We start from the raw sequence: 18088 nt of genomic DNA, 5'->3' as shown, positions 1-18088 counted from the left end.
TCTCATGTGGCAGTGAGACGTGGTAGGCCCGAGGCTGGCTCATTCAAACAGTTTTCTAGTAAGTAAATACAATATAAGCCCAACCCTACACCCACTGAAGTCAGTGGAAGTTTTATCATTGATTTCCAACAGTGAGTTTTGACATCTTGGACTGGTAGGACCAACATGCTGGATTATTATTAGGCTTCAATCAAGGTGAGTTTCTCTTGTTCTCCTTGGCAGTGGATACACACACTTCACTTTTTAAAAGAAAAAAGACTGTCTTCACTTACCTGAGGATCGTGGACGAAGTTCTTCTGAGCATTCGGTTCTTGGGACTAAAGGAAGAGTAAAGGTCTGTATCCCTACTTCTTCACGGTGTTGCATTGTTACCATGGCACACAGGCGAGACAACGGCAAGATCCCTTTTGCAACCATCTGATCTCTAACATTAGGATAATAGTACCTGCAGAAGACACACAGATGCATCAACCATGACGTTTTGGACAAGCTGTAGTGATTACTGGCTCTCAAGATTGAATACTGGTCAGCTTTAATTCACACATCTTGAGATACTTTCCTACATTTATAGAAACCCACACAATGGCAATTTTCCAAAAAGGTGAATAGTCTGAATACTTCAGAGATGATCGTTCTACAGCTGTATTGATGTGACAGGTACAGAAGGTCACCTATCAATATTGCAACTAGAAACTGGCATCTAAAAGAAAACAAGGGAAGGGACTAGCACAAAATAGACCAAACAATAAAATGTAAATGTATGTAAATTACTAAGAGAGCCTGATGCAGGACAATGAAAAAGGATTTAAAAATCAGTAACAATACCATGAAGTTTATTCTCGGAGCACCGGTTTACTAACAATAAAGAAGATTTGAAAATAATGACTAGACAGTTCTTAACTGTGCTCTACAGCTATGAATTACAGTTTTAAAGCCAATGCATTCCATTTAGTGAATAATGATTAAATCAGGAGAAAGGTAACCACATACACACACTTAACTGTGCTTTCAGTGTGAGTAGGGCCTACCAAATTCATGGTCCACTTCGGTCAATTTCACAGTCATAGGATTTTAAAAATTATAAATTTCATGGATTTCAGCTATTTAAATCTGAAATTTCATGGTGGTGTAATTGTAGGGGTCCTTACCAAAAAAGGAGGTGTGGGGGGGATGGGGGAGGAGGGGTGCAAGGTTATTTTGGGGGGGGTTGCGGTACTTGGCTCTAACACACACTCAGTTGGCTCACAAGAGACCTGAGTTTGCTGCAGCAAAGCTTATGTATTAGCCAAGCATTTTCTTCAGACTGTGATGAGCAGTAGAGGGTCATACAGCTTGTGAGATATACAGAAGACAAAACTCACCATATGCAAACATTCACACCATATTCTCCTAAAAACCAGTGGCTCACAGTGGAAAGAAACAATAAAATAGCAGCATAAAACACCACATACTGCCACTTTATTAAGAAATGGAACCTATGGACACATGGATTATTTAAACCCAACGAACAGATCATTAAACTAGTTATAAAGCGAAAGTAAAATTTCCCAGTGATGTCAAAGAGAGTCAGGTGATCTGTGTCTCTGGAAAAAAATCAGATAAAAAAATCTCTCTGTAAACAGGTTTCAGAGGAACAAAATGCATACGCCATAGAGACATCACTAACTTACTGCTTGACAAGAGAATTTCACTGTTTGTCACTCCTCTAGTTTGTTTTCTGAGCTGTGAGGAAATGGATCTTTATTCTGTACCTGCACCAGATTTCAAACTGGATTCCTCCTCCTCCTGCTAATCCTTGTGGAGAGAATGCACTGAGCAGGAGCCTCTGTACTGGGACATCAGCAGGTAACAACAGGGAATGATGATGCTCATCATTAAAAATGGGATCAGGGATGCACAAAGTAGTCGCTGAGCGGAAAGGCTTTAACCTAATTCCTACAAAGTCAAACAAAGCCAGTTAAATATTTGATCCCAACTTTATATATCCAAGGAACGAGATGGCAAGCACTCAGATTGTAATCTGAAAACAACCTCATGTGACTTTGCTTAAAAGCTCATTGTCCAAACTCTCTCCCCATGGAACTCTCAAAAGAAACACCTGAATGCTACAGAATGTAGTGCTGGTGATTCAAAAGTAGCACTGAACTAATTCCACAGCAATTGTTCTTCAGTGTGCTGCAGGAAGTGCTGTGTTTTGGATGAGATAGAAATCAGAGGTACAAAGCACTAATAACCCTAAACCTCTGACTGCCAGAAGCATTAGCCCATGGCTCTTTTAGCAAGAAAAAGAGAGATTAACCCAGGTATCCTGTCCCAATTTCCCCTTAAGGAATTATCTATACTTAAAATTCCCCTGCAGTTTCAACTGCATATATCATTCAGTCCTAAGACTTTGTATAGTGTTCCAGTTAAAGCAAGTGCCAGATTTCACTTCTGCAGCAGCTGAAATAAGCCCTATATAGTCTAAAGAAAAGGAGTACTTGTGGCACCTTCGAGACTAACCAATTTATTTGAGCATAAGCTTTCGTGAGCTACAGCTCACTTCATCGGATGCATATGCATCCGATGCATATGAGTATGCATCCGATGAAGTGAGCTGTAGCTCACGAAAGCTTATGCTCAAATAAATTGGTTAGTCTCTAAGGTGCCACAAGTACTCCTTTTCTTTTTGCGAATACAAACTAACACGGCTGTTACTCTGAAACCTATATAGTCTGTAAGTAAGTCAGCTTATGAACTGTTTCCTACAAAGTCTTATGCACGTGAAGTCTGGATTACTCACAGTGTGTAAAGTTAAGCATATGCTTATATCTTTGCAGGATTGAGGTCAAAATTTGTAAAGTGCTTTCGGATCTTTAGGTGAAAGGTGCTAAAATCAACGGACGTAGGACCCGATACCTTTTATTGAAAATCAATGGGAGTCTTACCATCTACCTCAAAGGGTGCAGCTTTTAGTTTGTTGAACTGACCCAAAGCTAGCTGTACATTGGCTTTCTGCTGTGTAAAGAAAGCACTAGTCATATCAGGGAAGCACAGAGATACAAACACTGTACCTAGGAAGCTAGAACAGAAATAAACAACACTTAGCTAAAGCAATGCTTTAAACAATGTCCTATCCCAAAGCAAACTTACCGTTTTCATATAATTCAGTCCCTTGTAACACACTGGAGTCAGGCTCCTGAACTGGAAAATAGTACTGCACATAACAGTCAGCCTCTCCCCAGACTGTGGACTGTAGGGGAGTGAGCCCTTTAACATTCTCCACATGAATCTCAAATACATGCTCCATCAGTCCTTCCACTTCTCTCTCCAACTGCTAAATAAGATAAAGGGAATTTTTGTGAACAAGAGCAGCACCTCTGGCGATAGAGTACAAGAGCTACATTCCTAAAGGAATGAAGATGAGGTTCATCACCCTGACACTGAAATTGCATTAAGTCATTTCCTCTATAATTTATATAAACATTTAAAACATGGTAGCAACTTTTGTTTAGAAAATGAGAAACACCCCTTCCTCCCAATTCTAACTGTTCATACAAGTCTTTCCCAAACTTGGGGCGAGTCCCCTGGGAGAATACCAGACTTGTGTTAGGTGCACATGGTGCAGAGGGTCAGGGCTTAGACATTATAATGATGGACAATATAGACAATTCTAATCTAGATGGAAGCAGTGGTGATGTAGGAGAGGGTCAGCACTGGTATGGGGGGAAGCTATATGACCCTGGATCTGCTCTGATTTCATGCTGTTGTGGGCAGCTTCTTTAAGTTCTCCTTCCCTCCCTGCTCCTGAGGCACATGGTCCATAAGACAGCTGGACAAAGCATCATACATAGAGGGCTACAGGCTCAAAATAGCAGGTCACCAGCCCAGGTTGCATGTGTCTCCTCTCAGAACACAGTTCAGCTGCAAGAGTCCATGACGAGGCCTTAGAGAACCACCAATGGACACAAAAATATGGTTTTCTGGTAGTGAGCGGGCTTGGCTTGTTTAGCCTAACTAAAAGAAGGTTGAGGGGAGATATGGATCATAGAATCATAGAATATCATGGAAGGGACCTCAGGAAGTCATCTAGGCCAACCCCCTGATCAAAGCAGGACCGATCCCCGACTAAATTATCCCAGGCAGGGCTTTGTCAAGCCTGACCTTAAAAACTTCTAGGGAAGGAGATTCCACCACCTCCCTAGGTAATGCATTCCAGTGTTTCACCACCCTCCTAGTGAAAAAGTTTTTCCTAATATCCAACCTAAATCTCCCCCACTGCAACTTGAGACCATTACTCCTTGTTCTGTCATCTGCTACCACTGAGAACAGTCTAGAGCCATCCTCTTTGGAACCCCCTTTCAGGTAGTGGAAAGCAGCTATCAAATCCCCCCTCATTCTTCTCTTCTGAAGACTAAACATCCCTAGTTCCCTCAGCCTCTCCTCATAAGTCATGTGTTCCAGACCCCTAATCATTTTTGTTGCCCTCCGCTGAACTCTTTCCAATTTTTCCACATCCTTCTTTTAGTGTGGGGCCCAAAACTGGACACAGTACTCCAGATGAGGCCTCACCAATGTCAAATAGAGGGGGGACGATCACGTCCCTCGATCTGCTCGCTATGCCCCTACTTATACATCCCAAAATGCCATTGGCCTTCTTGGCAACAAGGGCACACTGCTGACTCATATCCATCTTCTTGTCCACTGTCACCCCTAGGTCCTTTTCTGCAGAACTGCTGCCTAGCCATTCGGTCCCTAGTCTGTAGCGGTGCATTGGATTCTTCTGTCCTAAGTGCAGGACTCTGCACTTGTCCTTGTTGAACCTCATCAGATTTCTTTTGGCCCAATCCTCCAATTTGTCTAGGTCCCTCTGTATCCTATCCCTACCTTCCAGTGTACCTACCACTCCTCCCAGTTTAGTGACATCTGCAAACTTGCTTAGAGTGCAATCCACACCATCCTCCAGATCATTTATGAAGATATTGAACAAAACCGGCCCCAGGACCGACCCCTGTGGCACTCCTCTTGATACCGGCTGCCAGCTAGACATGGAGCCATTGATCACTACCCGTTGAGCCAGACAATCTAGCCAGCTTTCTATTCACGTTATAGTCCATTCATCCAGCCCATACTTCTTTAACTTGCTGGCAAGAATACTGTGGGAGACCGTGTCAAAAGCTTTGCTAAAGTCAAGGAACAACACGTCCACTGCTTTCCCTTCATCCACAGAGCCAGTTATCTCGTCATATGATTGCTCTCTATAAATATATCAGAGGGGTAAATACCGGAGAGGGAGAGGAATTATTTAAACTTAGTACCAAAGTGGACACAAGAACAAATGGATAAAAATATATAATCGGGAAGTTTAGACTTGAAATTAGACGAAGGTTTCTAACCATCAGAGGAGTGAAGTTTTTGAATAGCCTTCCAAGGGAAGCAGCGGGGGCAAATGACCTATCTGGCTTCAAGATTAAACTCAATAAGTTTATGGAGGAGAAGGTATGATGGGATAACATGATTTTGGCAATTAATTGACCTTTAAATATTCATGGGAAATAGGCCCAATGGTCTGTGATGGGATGTTAGATGGGGTGGGATCTGACTTACTGCAGAGAATTCTTTCCTGGGTATCTGGCTGGTGAATCTTGCCCATATGCTCAGGGTTCAGCTGATCGCCATATTTGGGGTCGGGAAGGAATTTTCCTCCAGGGCAGATTGGAAGAGGCCCTGGAGGTTTTTCACCTTCCTCTGTAGCGTGGGGCATGGGTCACTAGCTGGAGGATTCTCTGCTCCTTGAAGTTTTTAAACCATGGTTTGAGGACTTCAATAAGCACAGACATAGGTGAGAGGTTTATTGCAGGAGTGGGTGGGTGAGATTCTGTGGCCTGCATTGTGCAGGAGGTCATACTAGATGATCATAATGATTCCTTCTGACCTTAATATCTATGTATGTATCTATGTAACAATAAACTAAAACAAAGAAAAAAAGAGGGAAAAAAACAAGAGAATGGGATAAAAGGGAATGGAGACAAAAAGGGGAGGAGGGAAAGGATAGGGAAAAAAAAGTAGAGTATAGATAACAGCAATTGTGCCATTGTTTGGAATGAGGGGTGACAACGTGACAATCTACTGTAAGATGGGCTCCGACAAAAAAGAAAGATGAGGGACCCCTAGTTTATCAAAGATAAACTGAACAAGGTGAGATTGGCCCCTGCCGGAAGACAGGGCTAGATGGACCTTTGGTCTGACCCAGTATGGCCGTTCTTATGTAATGAGTCTCTAAAAGCTAAAACAGCAGTTATGGGAGCATACCATTGAGTGACTCACAGAGGGAGGATCCAGAGAGTGGGGAGGCCGCAGCATGATGGGAGGTACAGTTCCTTCTTCATTTTTTACTCTCTGCAGGGCCACTATTTGATCAGCTGAACCCATTGCTAGAATGACCCTCAGGCTCCCGTTTTTATTGCCTGTAAAAACATCCATCACAGACATATAGCTGTCCACTGCAACCACTGGATACTGAGCTTGAAGTAGCAGGCGAGAAATCTTGGGGTCTCTGGAGATGAAAAAACAGGTATCAGAACAAGCCACTAGGGTATCACATGTTTATACAACTCATTTCACCTGAAGCCCTCAATGCAACGAGACAAGCCAATCTATTACCCTTCAAAAAAACCAAAACAACAAAAATAAAAAAACTTTGGTCTTACAATTGCCCATCACAGATAAGGAGACACTGCTTCCCCCCCCCACAACCTTTGGACTTCACATCATACTGATGCCCCTTCTGGTGGATAGGAGAAACTACCTTCACCAGCTAGTGAGCAGTGGTCTCTGGGAAATTAGGTAAATGCTCTCAGCTACTGCCAGCCCAGCAAATGAACGATGAGAGCTAGGGATCTGTCCAAAGATCCCCATTTGGGAGCACAACATACTGCCACTAGACTACAAAAACAGCCGTTGAGGTTATGATTTTACTAGTTAAAAACCATTGAAAAAGAACAAAAAGATGGGTGACAATGGACAGAAACACCAAGGCCTTTAGTGGTAGTAGTCGGAAGACATAGCAACATGTATTTACTTCTTGATAAATCCCAGTGTCTAATGTGCACTGAATTGAATAATAAAGCACCTTCCACATAACTGAGGCACTAACTGGATTTGCTCCTCTGTTTAATTTGACCGAAATGTCATGAACCAGTAACTTGAATTAAAAATAATATATTTTGTGGCCTTTATTTTGATCAATTTTAAATCACTTTAGGCAGGCATTGATTGAAAAAAGCTACCATTAAATTAAGGAAGGAAGGAAGGAATCAAAATCCTGAACAAAAGAGGAAAAAAGAAACGTTCAGGAAAGACCACCTGATAATGAGACAATTACAACTAAAAGTTGAGCTATTCAGACAATATTTTTATGTAAGAAGCACTAACCTGTGCTATGTAAACTGACAGTTCCATGGTAGTCTTACAGATAAGATCACCTGCTTATTTCAGTCACAGTTTGGGAAAGGACAGATTGAAACAAGTGGAAGGCACCGAATACTGTTTATAATGCACATACCAATTACTATGCTAATCCAATGTAACTAATGATAACCATGAAAGCCATGGCTTGCTATTTGAGAATGGTCAGGTTGATCTGCTACAGATATATTTTCTTACAAACAAGATAAGTTAAGTTGGTTTAGTTGGACAGCACTGCAGCGGTCTTCATTTCTATGGGCTCGTTTCTGCACAACAATGCTGTGCAAATGGTGGATTTAAAGTAGTGAAAGTCACACACTTCACATTAGTGAACATCAGTGGGAACACAGTTGCTTGTCTTGTAGATTTTCTTGTTACAAATCTAGGGCCTGACCTTGCAATTATCAGCTATGGCAGACTCCTGAACTCATGTATGGCCCCTTTAAAGTGGGCTCTGCACAGACTTCTGAATCCACCTCCAAGGATCTGATTGCAGGATCAGGGACTTAATGCCAATGCTACTTTAGCAAAGTTCCCATGGAGAATATAGGTTAACAATAATTTGGATCAGACATTTTGCACTGTTGACAAAGCCTTTCCAGTCTGACCAAGGACACGTGTTTTAGAGTCTGGCCCTCAATTCTTGCATCCTACAATGCAGAGCAGACTCACACTGTAAGCTGCTATAAGGACATACATTCTCATTCTTTCCCCTGCCACTGGTCAGTACATACTCCACACTCTGGTCAAAAACAGAACAAAAAGTTCAAGAGCCTGTTTACTTGAATGACATGTAAAACTGATGCAGAGGAAGCTTCACCAGTCCTAGTAGTCTGTCGCATCCAGGGGTTCGCATCTTGTTCCAAGCTTCAATAACCATTACATTGTTCTTGAGTCTCTCCAGATGTTTGGGAGTCAATGAAATAGGTATCACCTAGTATGGGAGAGAGTTTACTGCACAACTAGTAAATGAAGCAAACTGTATTAAAACAGAAGGGGAAGCTGTTTGTCAAATACAGAGTATTCTGTTTTAACAGAGGAAGATTTGCCGAGTACTATTAGTTGGAGACCCAAATAAAAAATTCAGTTCAGGCTTGTCTACCCAGTTTTGGTAGATTTGGAAAACATACCATACAAAAAAAAGTGTGATTGAGATGGCAAGAGATTTTTATTTAGATTGTTTTAAACTTTTTTATTGGGGGGGCAGGGGGGAGTAACACCTATTTATCATAAATACCAGTGAAGTGACTTGGGATAAAAATATGTTTTTGATACATCTTTCAGTGGAACAACACCTTCAATTAAGGCCTGAGGACCCCCACAATTCACATCTCTAAGACTCCCAATGAATCCTGCAATAAAACTGGGGAAAACAGATTTGACATTTTTTAAAGAAAAAACCCCAAGAAAAACAAAACAAAAAACAACAGACAACAACAACAAAAAAGGGATTTCTGCTATAACAATTTAGTCAAAATGATGTAAATACAACAGTATGTGAAACATGGATGAGTTTGTGTAACAACAGAAGTCAAAACTTTTGGAATTTCCTGGCTGAGTATTCTTCCCCTTAACATTGCATTAACTAGCTTTTGTGCTGACTAATGACTAATGTGAAGATAAAAAAATACAGGTTATAAAGAAATAAAGTCATCCCTCCAACCATACAGCATTGGACACAACATTCTAAGCATCTCTTTCCCTTCCCGCAAAGAGTAGTTGCCTTCTTTGCCTTGCTTTATTATATACGGGCTTCCCTGCCTACTTTCCTCTGGAATTTTAAAGGTCTTGTTTGGGCAATTCCAGGACCCACTGACCTGCATTTTTCATGGTTTGTGGTATGATCAAAGTAGTAATAAGAGCACTTTAATACATCAAAAAAAGATAGACAGAGAAGTCCTTATGGCTTGTATTAAGATAAAAACTTGGGCTTGGGAAAAAGTTTGCCCTCACAGGAATATGCAATTTAGACAGTATAACAGGAGTGACTTGCCTGAGAAAAGCTAAAGGCAGGTTGTGTTGTGCCCCACATGACAGCAGATCTTGTTGCCTCCTCTGTGCTGAACAGTTTGCAGTTTAAATACACATTACAGGAACCATGGATTCCAGAGTTTCCAGCAATAAAATCCTTTCCATCGGGCACCATTAACAATACATGCAATAATAATCCATCCTCTTCCGATGCACTGATTTCTGTCATCAAGTTACGGGATGCAGACAATGGAATGGATGGTGGTGACTGCAGCGCCCCTGTGCTGGGTACTTCTGTTCTCTTTGAGGTTTCCTGGTTGCTTTCTTTCAAAAGTCGAGGGCTTTTTGCATGTATAACATTTCTGTCAGCTTCTTGTAACTTAATCCCTGGACTTCTGATGGCATAAACTGGGGCTTGCTGGACAGTACTAGCTGACCTGGCATTGGCAATACTAAAGTCTTTGTTATCAGCTGCTAGCTCCAATGATACCTGCATTATATAACGAGAAAATATTTAATCAGAATATCTGCCCTCTATGAAGAACAGGCCCAGAAATATCAAGTCAGAAATATATAGCATACTTGGTTTAACAACTGCATTAATTTTCCTTCCAGAACCCTAAAAGCTCATTTATGGATATGTGTTGATCATGAATCTCAACCCTTACTGCAAGAAATCCTATAGAAAGATTTGCTAAATAAAACGATGCCTCTCTAATACGCCCCCCGCCCAGCCATGAAGAAAACCTGTACAATTTCAAACTTATGCAATAATACAGCTTGAAAAATGTACTTGATACCAACTAGCCAAGGGAAAAAATATTACCTCTCATTGGGCACTTTTTCTGGACATGTCTATATATTATTTTTGTCCACATTATATAGCATTATTTGATCACAATACTTTGGCATTGAATTCCTCCCTTTCATTTGTACTTCCTTCTCTCTTCCTATCTCTTCTCTTCATTTTTTCCTCTCCTGCTACGGTATTCTTTGTCTTTTCCTTCATCTTTCAATGACTATTCCAGTTTAATTTTTCTGTTTTGTAATATTTCCTTCCCTTTATTTCTTTCCCCCTTCATTTAAGCCACCTCTACACTCCTTCCTTTCCTCCTGTTCTCGGTCTCTTCCTCTTTCACCACTGATTTCCCCATTCATTTTACTTGTCTCCAAATCTCTCCCTCCTCAGGCTCCATTCCCTCTCTTTCCCGTCATTTGCACAATCCACTGCATTCCTCCCCCCGCCATTCTATTCCTCCTTTCTCATCCACCCTCCATTCTTCTCCTTTCTCACACTATCCCATTCCATTCTCCCCTGTAACCAACACAGTCATGCTTATCCTTCCATTCACTAACTCAGCCCATACACAATGGTCTCAATCTCTACACTGCTACTGAGTGGCAAGTAGATCAGTTCCCTGGCCACTCTGCTCCATAGCTTCCCCTGCTCTTGGGAGAAAGGAATCTGCCCACTCACCCTGGTCAGTGGGTTTTTCAAGTGTTATAATAGAAAAGACTTGCCACTCTGGTGGACTACAAAAGTAACTGAACCAACCTTTGCTTACATTCCCCAGGGATTCCCCAACTCTATAGGGCTGAAATTCCCAGGTAGACTCCTCCTCCTCCTCCTCCCCCTCCCCTTCACCTGAACTGGATGGTTCTACACTGTACTCAGAGGAACTACAATCAGAACTCCTGATTTTAAGACAGTTACAGGTGTCTCCCCAAAGCCTTTGTAAAATATAGATATCAGGGTTCTACTCTGCTGTAGCCACAAACCTCCAGCTTTAAGATGTGGCATCAAAGTTAAGAAAAGAAAAGGAAAAAGAAAAGGAAAAAGAAAAGGAAAAAGAAAAGGAAAAAGAAAAGGAAAAAGAAAAGGAAAAAGAAAAGGAAAAAGAAAAGAATATTCAGCCACCAAAATATAACCGTAAAAGATGATTTAACTCAAACATTGTACGGGAATTTATTTACCTTAATAGGTCCAAGCTGCATCTGACCTCCCTCTTCCTCCACAGGTAGTTCACAGCTGACAGTGAGCAATTCAGACTGAATAACCTTCCGCAGTGTAAGAGTTGCTGAGCCAATCACTACCGGCTGAGGACAGAAAAAAAATAAATTACTTCTAAGATTTCTGAAAGATTTTCTCATCAGGAAGAAACCCGGGAGTTATTGTGAAGTGACAACTTCTGAAGGAGCCTTCACACCACTGTTCTCCTTTTCAGCACAAAGTCTCAATGTTATATTAATACAAACCCAGCTTGTATAGAACTAAGGTTTCTATTAGTTCCTCATCCAGGCATCAGCACGGGATGATGGTAACGGAGAGATCTCAATTTCTGTGAGACTTTTGGATCACTGCAAGATAAGCATCCCAGATTCCAGGGATAGAATATGATTTTACACTTACCAAGGAGATAAATTATTCATCATTTTCCATTAGAAAATGATTATTAGGGCAAATGGAGAATGATATGTTTAATGTTATCGCCGATTATAACAATATCTGAACTGAGTTAAACCCACTCCCTGACTTTCTGTAGGCAGCAGATTACGTGAATGTGATTACTTACATGTACTCATTTATCCAAAAGGAATATACATTTTATTTTTTTTCAGATGCACAGGTTACTCTAGTGTTTTCCAAGCTTTTGGCAGCTGAGCCCCTCCTTCAGGAAAATGAAACCAATCATGCCCCCTTTCAACCTTGCTGTGTTCTTAAAGGCCTACTCAACTTAATGTATACATCTTCCATGCAGTAGCACTGGGTTATGCTGGATTACTCATGTCTGTTTGATGGTTAATGCTTAAATCCACCCTCTACTCCTTAAACGGCAATACTGTGATTTTAGAGAAGGGTGAAGGAGAAACATATTTGGGCTTTTCAGTCTTGAACTGAGATAGCAAGATGAACACCATATTATTCCCCTAAAAGCAGCTGCACATACCTCAACCCCTTTTAAGTAATAAGTACTGAGATATTTTAAAGCAGCAGCCCATTTGGATGCCATCAATTTTGTCTGTCTTTCTCTTGTGATTGAGATTAGAGCAATTCCAATGCAGCACTGTAGATAATGTACAAAGGACATCAGATTGTACAAAAGTATTTGGGTGCCCAAACGCATAAAGTTTTGCTTACACTGATTAACTTGTGGCAAGTACCTTTTTCTGTGTGCTTTTTCTCATGTAGATTTTGAAAGCAAGATCAGAGTTCCACCAGTGCTCTATCATCATTCCACCAAAGTGAATAGGGAACACAGAACGCTGTTGAAATTTCACCACTGTAAGGAAGATTGACAGCTATGAGTCAAGTATGAGGGGGTAGCCGTGTTAGTCTGTATCCACAACAACAACAAGGAATCCGGTGGCATCTTAAAGAAGAAGTGTTTTTTTTACTCACAAAAGCTTATGCCCAAATAAATCTGTTAGTCTTTAAGGTGCCACCAGACTCCTTGTTGTTTTTGACAGCTATGATGGATGGAGTATGAGGATCTTGCTGGAACCTTAAAATAGACTATCTTGAGTTTTTAGCTATTCAATTCTGTTATAACAGAAACTTACCTTTTTGGAGGAGTAACAAATGCTCAGCCATACCTGTGCGTTAAGAAAGTTTTCCGTTGGGGGCAAGTCTGCTATTGCCATCTCATTTATTCATTCATTCATTTTTAATATTAAACTCAATTATGTTTAGATCCCTTCTCCCTGCAGGAGAGCATTTCATCTCCAAAGCCCCTGTGGTCCTAGCACCGACCACCTATCCTGGGTCAGATGCAATCTATGCAAGTTCACGAGTGAATGTTTTGGGTCTTCCTTCCACAAAGCATAATAAAATATCAGAAAGAGCTAATAAATTTCTAAAAAGTATAGAATTCAATACAATTAAGATTAAGAAAAAATAAAAGTCTTACCTTCACCTGTGATTTTACTTGAAGCTATGCGAATCACTTCTGTTGTTAGGGAAATCTGTCCTGTTCCATTTTTGGAGACTCCCACTGGAAAGTGGTACTCAACAAAGAAAGTGCTACAAATGAAAAAGTGAATTAAAGATCCTAGGCTAACAATGGTGTAGTGCCCCTAATAAGGCCATACACAACAGGAGTAAACTTTGCAGCCACAGTGTCCACAAGCCCACGTTATTGGGCTCACAGGTCCTTCAATATTAGGGGACCACCTTTTTTTTTTTATTGCATGTTTTATCCGAGCGCTGTTGCTACTGTGACTCGGTTAAAGAACTAAAGAGATGAAAAAGAATTTATTCTTCAATGTAATGCAATATTGTTACTTACACAATATCCAAGAACAACATTTGTTAAATTAGAGTTAAGATTGCTTAAATGCATTTTCTATCAAGGAAATAACCAATTAAGACAACTTTATTACCCAGACTAATCTCAATTCATATGCTTTACCCTGCAAACATCAGATTATCCAAATGCCCTCAGAGATTCTTCTTCTCCACAAACTTGCTTTCATTTCCAGGACGCAAACACCCATAATACACACATAGAGTTCCTCAAAACCATAGAGAAATACACAACCTGACCTTAAAATATCTTGATCTTGTTGAAGTCTATCAATGAGACAAGGTGGGTGAGGTAACAGACGTTTTGTACCTTGGGGGAGCACCCTGTAACCCCCCATATTCCTCATTTGTACATATCTGTGATATTACATATAAAGCATGCCTTGTAAAGTATCAGGGAAAATGTTATGATCTGCTGAAAGTCATTTACCTGTATATATATATATATAGATCATTAATGTATGTGAAGTTATAAGAATTGTGTTGTATGGTTGTTATTAAGGCCTTGTCTACGCTGGCAAGTTTTTGCGTTGTAACTCCCGAGGTGTACACACTGCCAAGCCACTTAATGCACAGAAACTGCGCAGTGGCAATGCTGTAAAAAAAACAAACAATCAACCACCCTGACAAGAGCCGTAGAGCTTTCTGCACTGGCCGTGTAAACACCCTGGTCGATTACAGCACTGCGACTGGCCTCTGGGAGGTGTCCCACAATGCCTGTTCTCGCCTCTCTGGTAATCGGTTTTAACTCTACTTCCCTGCCCTCAGATGAGCAACCGTGAGCCCCACCCCTTAAATTCCTTGGGAATTTTGAAAGTCCCCTTCCTGTTTGCTCAGTGACGCATGCAGTGGTCTTGGTGCATCTTTCTAGGTGCCCACGCCTGCTCTATGCAATGCCAAGCTGCTGGACCTCATCAGCATTTGGGGAGAGGAGGCTGTCCATTCCCAGCTGCGCTCCAGCCATAAGAATGAGGATACCTACGGACAGATTTCACGATGCATGACAGAAAGGGGCCATGACCAGGATACGCTGCAGTGCGGGGTCAAAGGGAATGAGCTGTGGAACGCCTAACACAAGGGGCGGGAGGGAAACCACTGCTCCGGTGCTGCGACCACAAGCTGCTGGTTCTAAAAAGAGCCGGACACGATATTCGGTGGTGACTCCACCTTCACTGCAAAAGCCACTGTAGATACTTTGGTGGCTCGCGATGCCAATCGAGAGTGGACCGAGCCAGGAGGAGGAAATCTTGGACGAGGATGTGAGGGGGAGCAGAGGCAGAGGATGACTCGGAGGTCAGCGATGCATGCAGCCAGGAGCTCTTCTCTACCCCGGAGGAGGCTAGCCAGTCACAGCTGTCGGATCTTGGCGAAGCACAAACAGGAGAGGAGGCCCATGGTAAGTGGCTTTGATTTTGGGAATCACTGAAGCGAGTTGTTGGGGACAGGAGGGTTGCAGAAACCAGGCTTGTATCTGTATGATGTGCATACACCACATGCCTAGTCTGAGCAACGGAACAGGGTGTTGATTGACTCCCTCACTTCACAGGAATCTGCTTTAGAGATCTCCAGGAAACTCTCATGGAGACACTGGGCAATCTGCTGCCGCAGGTTCTTTGGCAGACCTGCTTTGTTTCTTGCCCCATTAAGGGTAACTTCTCCACGCCACTCTGCCATCACTGGGGGAGGGGGAGGAAACCATTGCTGCACACAGACGAGCCGCAGAAGCCGCAGGGCAGAAGCCGCAGTCTTGGAGAAGACCCTCCCCTTGATTCCCTGCTCACCCTCAGCAGCAAAATATCTTCCATAATGAACACAGTCTGTGGAAAATGTGGGGACAGGAATGATTATAAGGCCCCCTCTACAGCACTGGCTCTTCCCAAGAGCCACGTGCCCAGTGTACAGTATGGTCCTGGAACACTGATTTCCCCTCCACTGCAATTACTCACCATTTTGGGGGTTTTCTAGCTCATGTGTGCTTGCCTAGGATCAGCCAGTTAGTGACAGGTATGTGAAAAGTGGCTGTGTTTTTAATCACTGAATCAGTGGTCTGTGTATTGCAAACAATGCTGCTTCTGTAAAATGTTGCATTTTGCCTTCACATATATGAACTTGGGAGCCCAGCCTCCCTCTCTGTTATCGCCGGCTGAACGGCAGCACAGACTTAGAAAGCGGCCATAAAGAATTAGAGGACTTTCTGCGTGATGCCATGATGCACTCCGCAGCTGAAAAACAAGAATTGAGGGAGTGAGGGGACAGTGAGAAGAAGGACTGAAAGGAGAACGCGGCACACTAGAACGAAGCCACAGAGCGGCTCTTAAATCTTATGGAGCGCCAAGTGGAGATGGTCCAGGCGCTACTAACGCTGCAAACCGAGCAGCTCCATGCCTGCCCTCCCCTGCAGCCGCTATCACAAAACTCTTTCCCATGCACTCCCCAGACACCACCAACACACTCTTATCAACCTCCTGACTCCAGTCTGTACCCGCGGCATTCCACTCCTGCCCTGTCACAATCCAGCCCTGCAGACTCCCAGTACCCACTGCACTCAATACACAATGAGCATTTTGACTTCCCCTACGGTGATCTTTTGATCCGGGAAGAAAGTCCCTGCTTGCAGCTTCCTGAACAGGTCAGTGTTCTGACAGATGCATGCGTCATGCACCTTTCCGAACCAGCTTGCGTTAATGTCCATGAAACACTCACGGTGATCCATAAGCTCCTGGAGAACCATTGAGAAATACCCCTTCCGATTAATGTACTCGGTGGCTAGATGGTCTGGTGCCAGAATTGGAATATGCATGCCATCTATCGCCCCTCGGCAGTTAGGGAAGACCATTTGTGCAAAGCCATCTAAACTGTCATGCACGTTGCCCAGAGTCACGGTCTTTCAGAGCAGGATGCAATTAATGGCCCTGCACACTTCTGTCAACATGAGTCCAACGGTCGACTTTCCCACTCCGAACTGGTTAGCAACCGATTGGTAGCAGTCTGGAGTAGCCAGCTTCCACAGTGCAATAGCCACAAGCTTCTGCAACAACAGGGCAGCTCTCATTCTTGTGTCCTTGCGCCGCATGGCTGGGGTGAGCTCCTCACACAGTTCCATGAAAATGGCTTTCCTCATCCGAAAGTTCTGCAGCCATTCCTTGACATCCCAGACATGCACGAGGATGTGATCCCACCACTCAGTGCTTGTTTCCCGAGCCCAAAAGTGGTATTCCACTGCGGTCAGCACCTCCGTGAATGCCACAAGCAATCTTGTGTAGTAGCTAGTACACATGGCGAGATCTATGCCGCACTCCTCTTGCCTTTGTAGTTTAAGGAATAACTCCACTACCCCGTGTTAGGGAGAGCAAGCAGCATAATGGTCAACCGTGCAAGATCTATCCCTGCAGATGGAAGGGGCAGAGCATGCAGCACACAAACCGTTGAAAGATGGCGCCAAATGCAGACGGAAGCACAGGGATTGCTGGGATGCGAACAAATGCATCATGGGGCATTGAGACAGGACTCAGGATGCCCTATGACCCCCTCCACCTTCCCACAACTCTTAGCGGCAGAAGAGGAATAGATGCTCTGTGGGACAGCTGTCCAGAGTGCACTGCTCCAAATACCGCTGCAAGTGTCGCAAGTGTGAACACGCTATTGCAAGGACAGCTGACAGTGTGAACACACAACAGCAGTTTCCCTTCAGCGCTCTCTGAGTGGCACTGTAACTGCCAGTACTGTAACTCTGCCAGTGTAGACATTCCCCAACTTACAGCATGTTTTTGGGTATCAGCCAGCTATTAGCTTCCCAGAGGCAACAGCTAGGAAAGTAACCAACGCCCGGGCGGGGTGTGAAACAACCCATCAACAGTGTATTGTCCAGTAAGGGGGCTACAATTCAATGACTCACCTGCATGAGGCCACACCAGGGGAATTGCTCAACTTTGCTTGGAGAGACTCAGCAATACCCCCAGACATGCCTGGACTTGTGTTTTCCAAGCACATGAACTGAGGGTATAAAACAGACAGAGTGGACACATTCTCGGCCTTTCTCCTTCACCCACCTACACTGCAAGCAACAAGGATGCTGAAGACTTGAAACTCCAACTGGGGGGACTGGACCAGATTTCAAAGGTGAAATCTGTATACTATGGGCTGCAATATCCAGTGGGTGAGGAAAAACTGCTTCTAGTTGCTGCCCAGTCTAATAGGGTGGAGAGTTTAGACTGCGTGCTTAGATTTTATTTCTTTTGGTAACTAACTCTGACTTTTTGCCTATCACTTAAAATCTATCTTTTATAGTCCATAAATTCATTTAACTGTTTATCTTTACCAGTGAGTTGGTATGAAGTGTGAGGGCAAATCTGCTCAGGTTTGACAAAG

General features: G+C 42.9%; 1 protein-coding gene across 14 annotated transcripts in view; it reads right to left on the bottom strand.

The window, feature by feature from the left end:
- Window positions 1-18088, bottom strand: part of C2CD3 (C2 domain containing 3 centriole elongation regulator) — a 97532-nt gene that overhangs the window by 59759 nt on the left and 19685 nt on the right. For 13 of the 14 annotated variants that reach the window (XM_073334400.1, XM_073334420.1, XM_073334427.1 and 10 more), the window contains 9 exons: window positions 13326-13438; window positions 12580-12698; window positions 11392-11514; window positions 9440-9907; window positions 8229-8380; window positions 6292-6535; window positions 3133-3316; window positions 1752-1935; window positions 273-445 (listed from right to left, as the gene is read on the bottom strand). In XM_073334400.1, coding sequence (XP_073190501.1) covers window positions 273-445; window positions 1752-1935; window positions 3133-3316; window positions 6292-6535; window positions 8229-8380; window positions 9440-9907; window positions 11392-11514; window positions 12580-12698; window positions 13326-13438 — 1760 coding nt within the window. The remainder of the gene's footprint in view (window positions 1-272; window positions 446-1751; window positions 1936-3132; window positions 3317-6291; window positions 6536-8228; window positions 8381-9439; window positions 9908-11391; window positions 11515-12579; window positions 12699-13325; window positions 13439-18088) is intronic. The other variant, XM_073334340.1, reaches the window with a different exon arrangement.

The sequence above is a fragment of the Lepidochelys kempii genome, chromosome 1 (genome assembly GCF_965140265.1).
Source record: "Lepidochelys kempii isolate rLepKem1 chromosome 1, rLepKem1.hap2, whole genome shotgun sequence".
NCBI classification, from domain to species: Eukaryota; Metazoa; Chordata; order Testudines; family Cheloniidae; genus Lepidochelys; species Lepidochelys kempii.
This window is presented reverse-complemented; position numbering and strand designations above follow the sequence as displayed.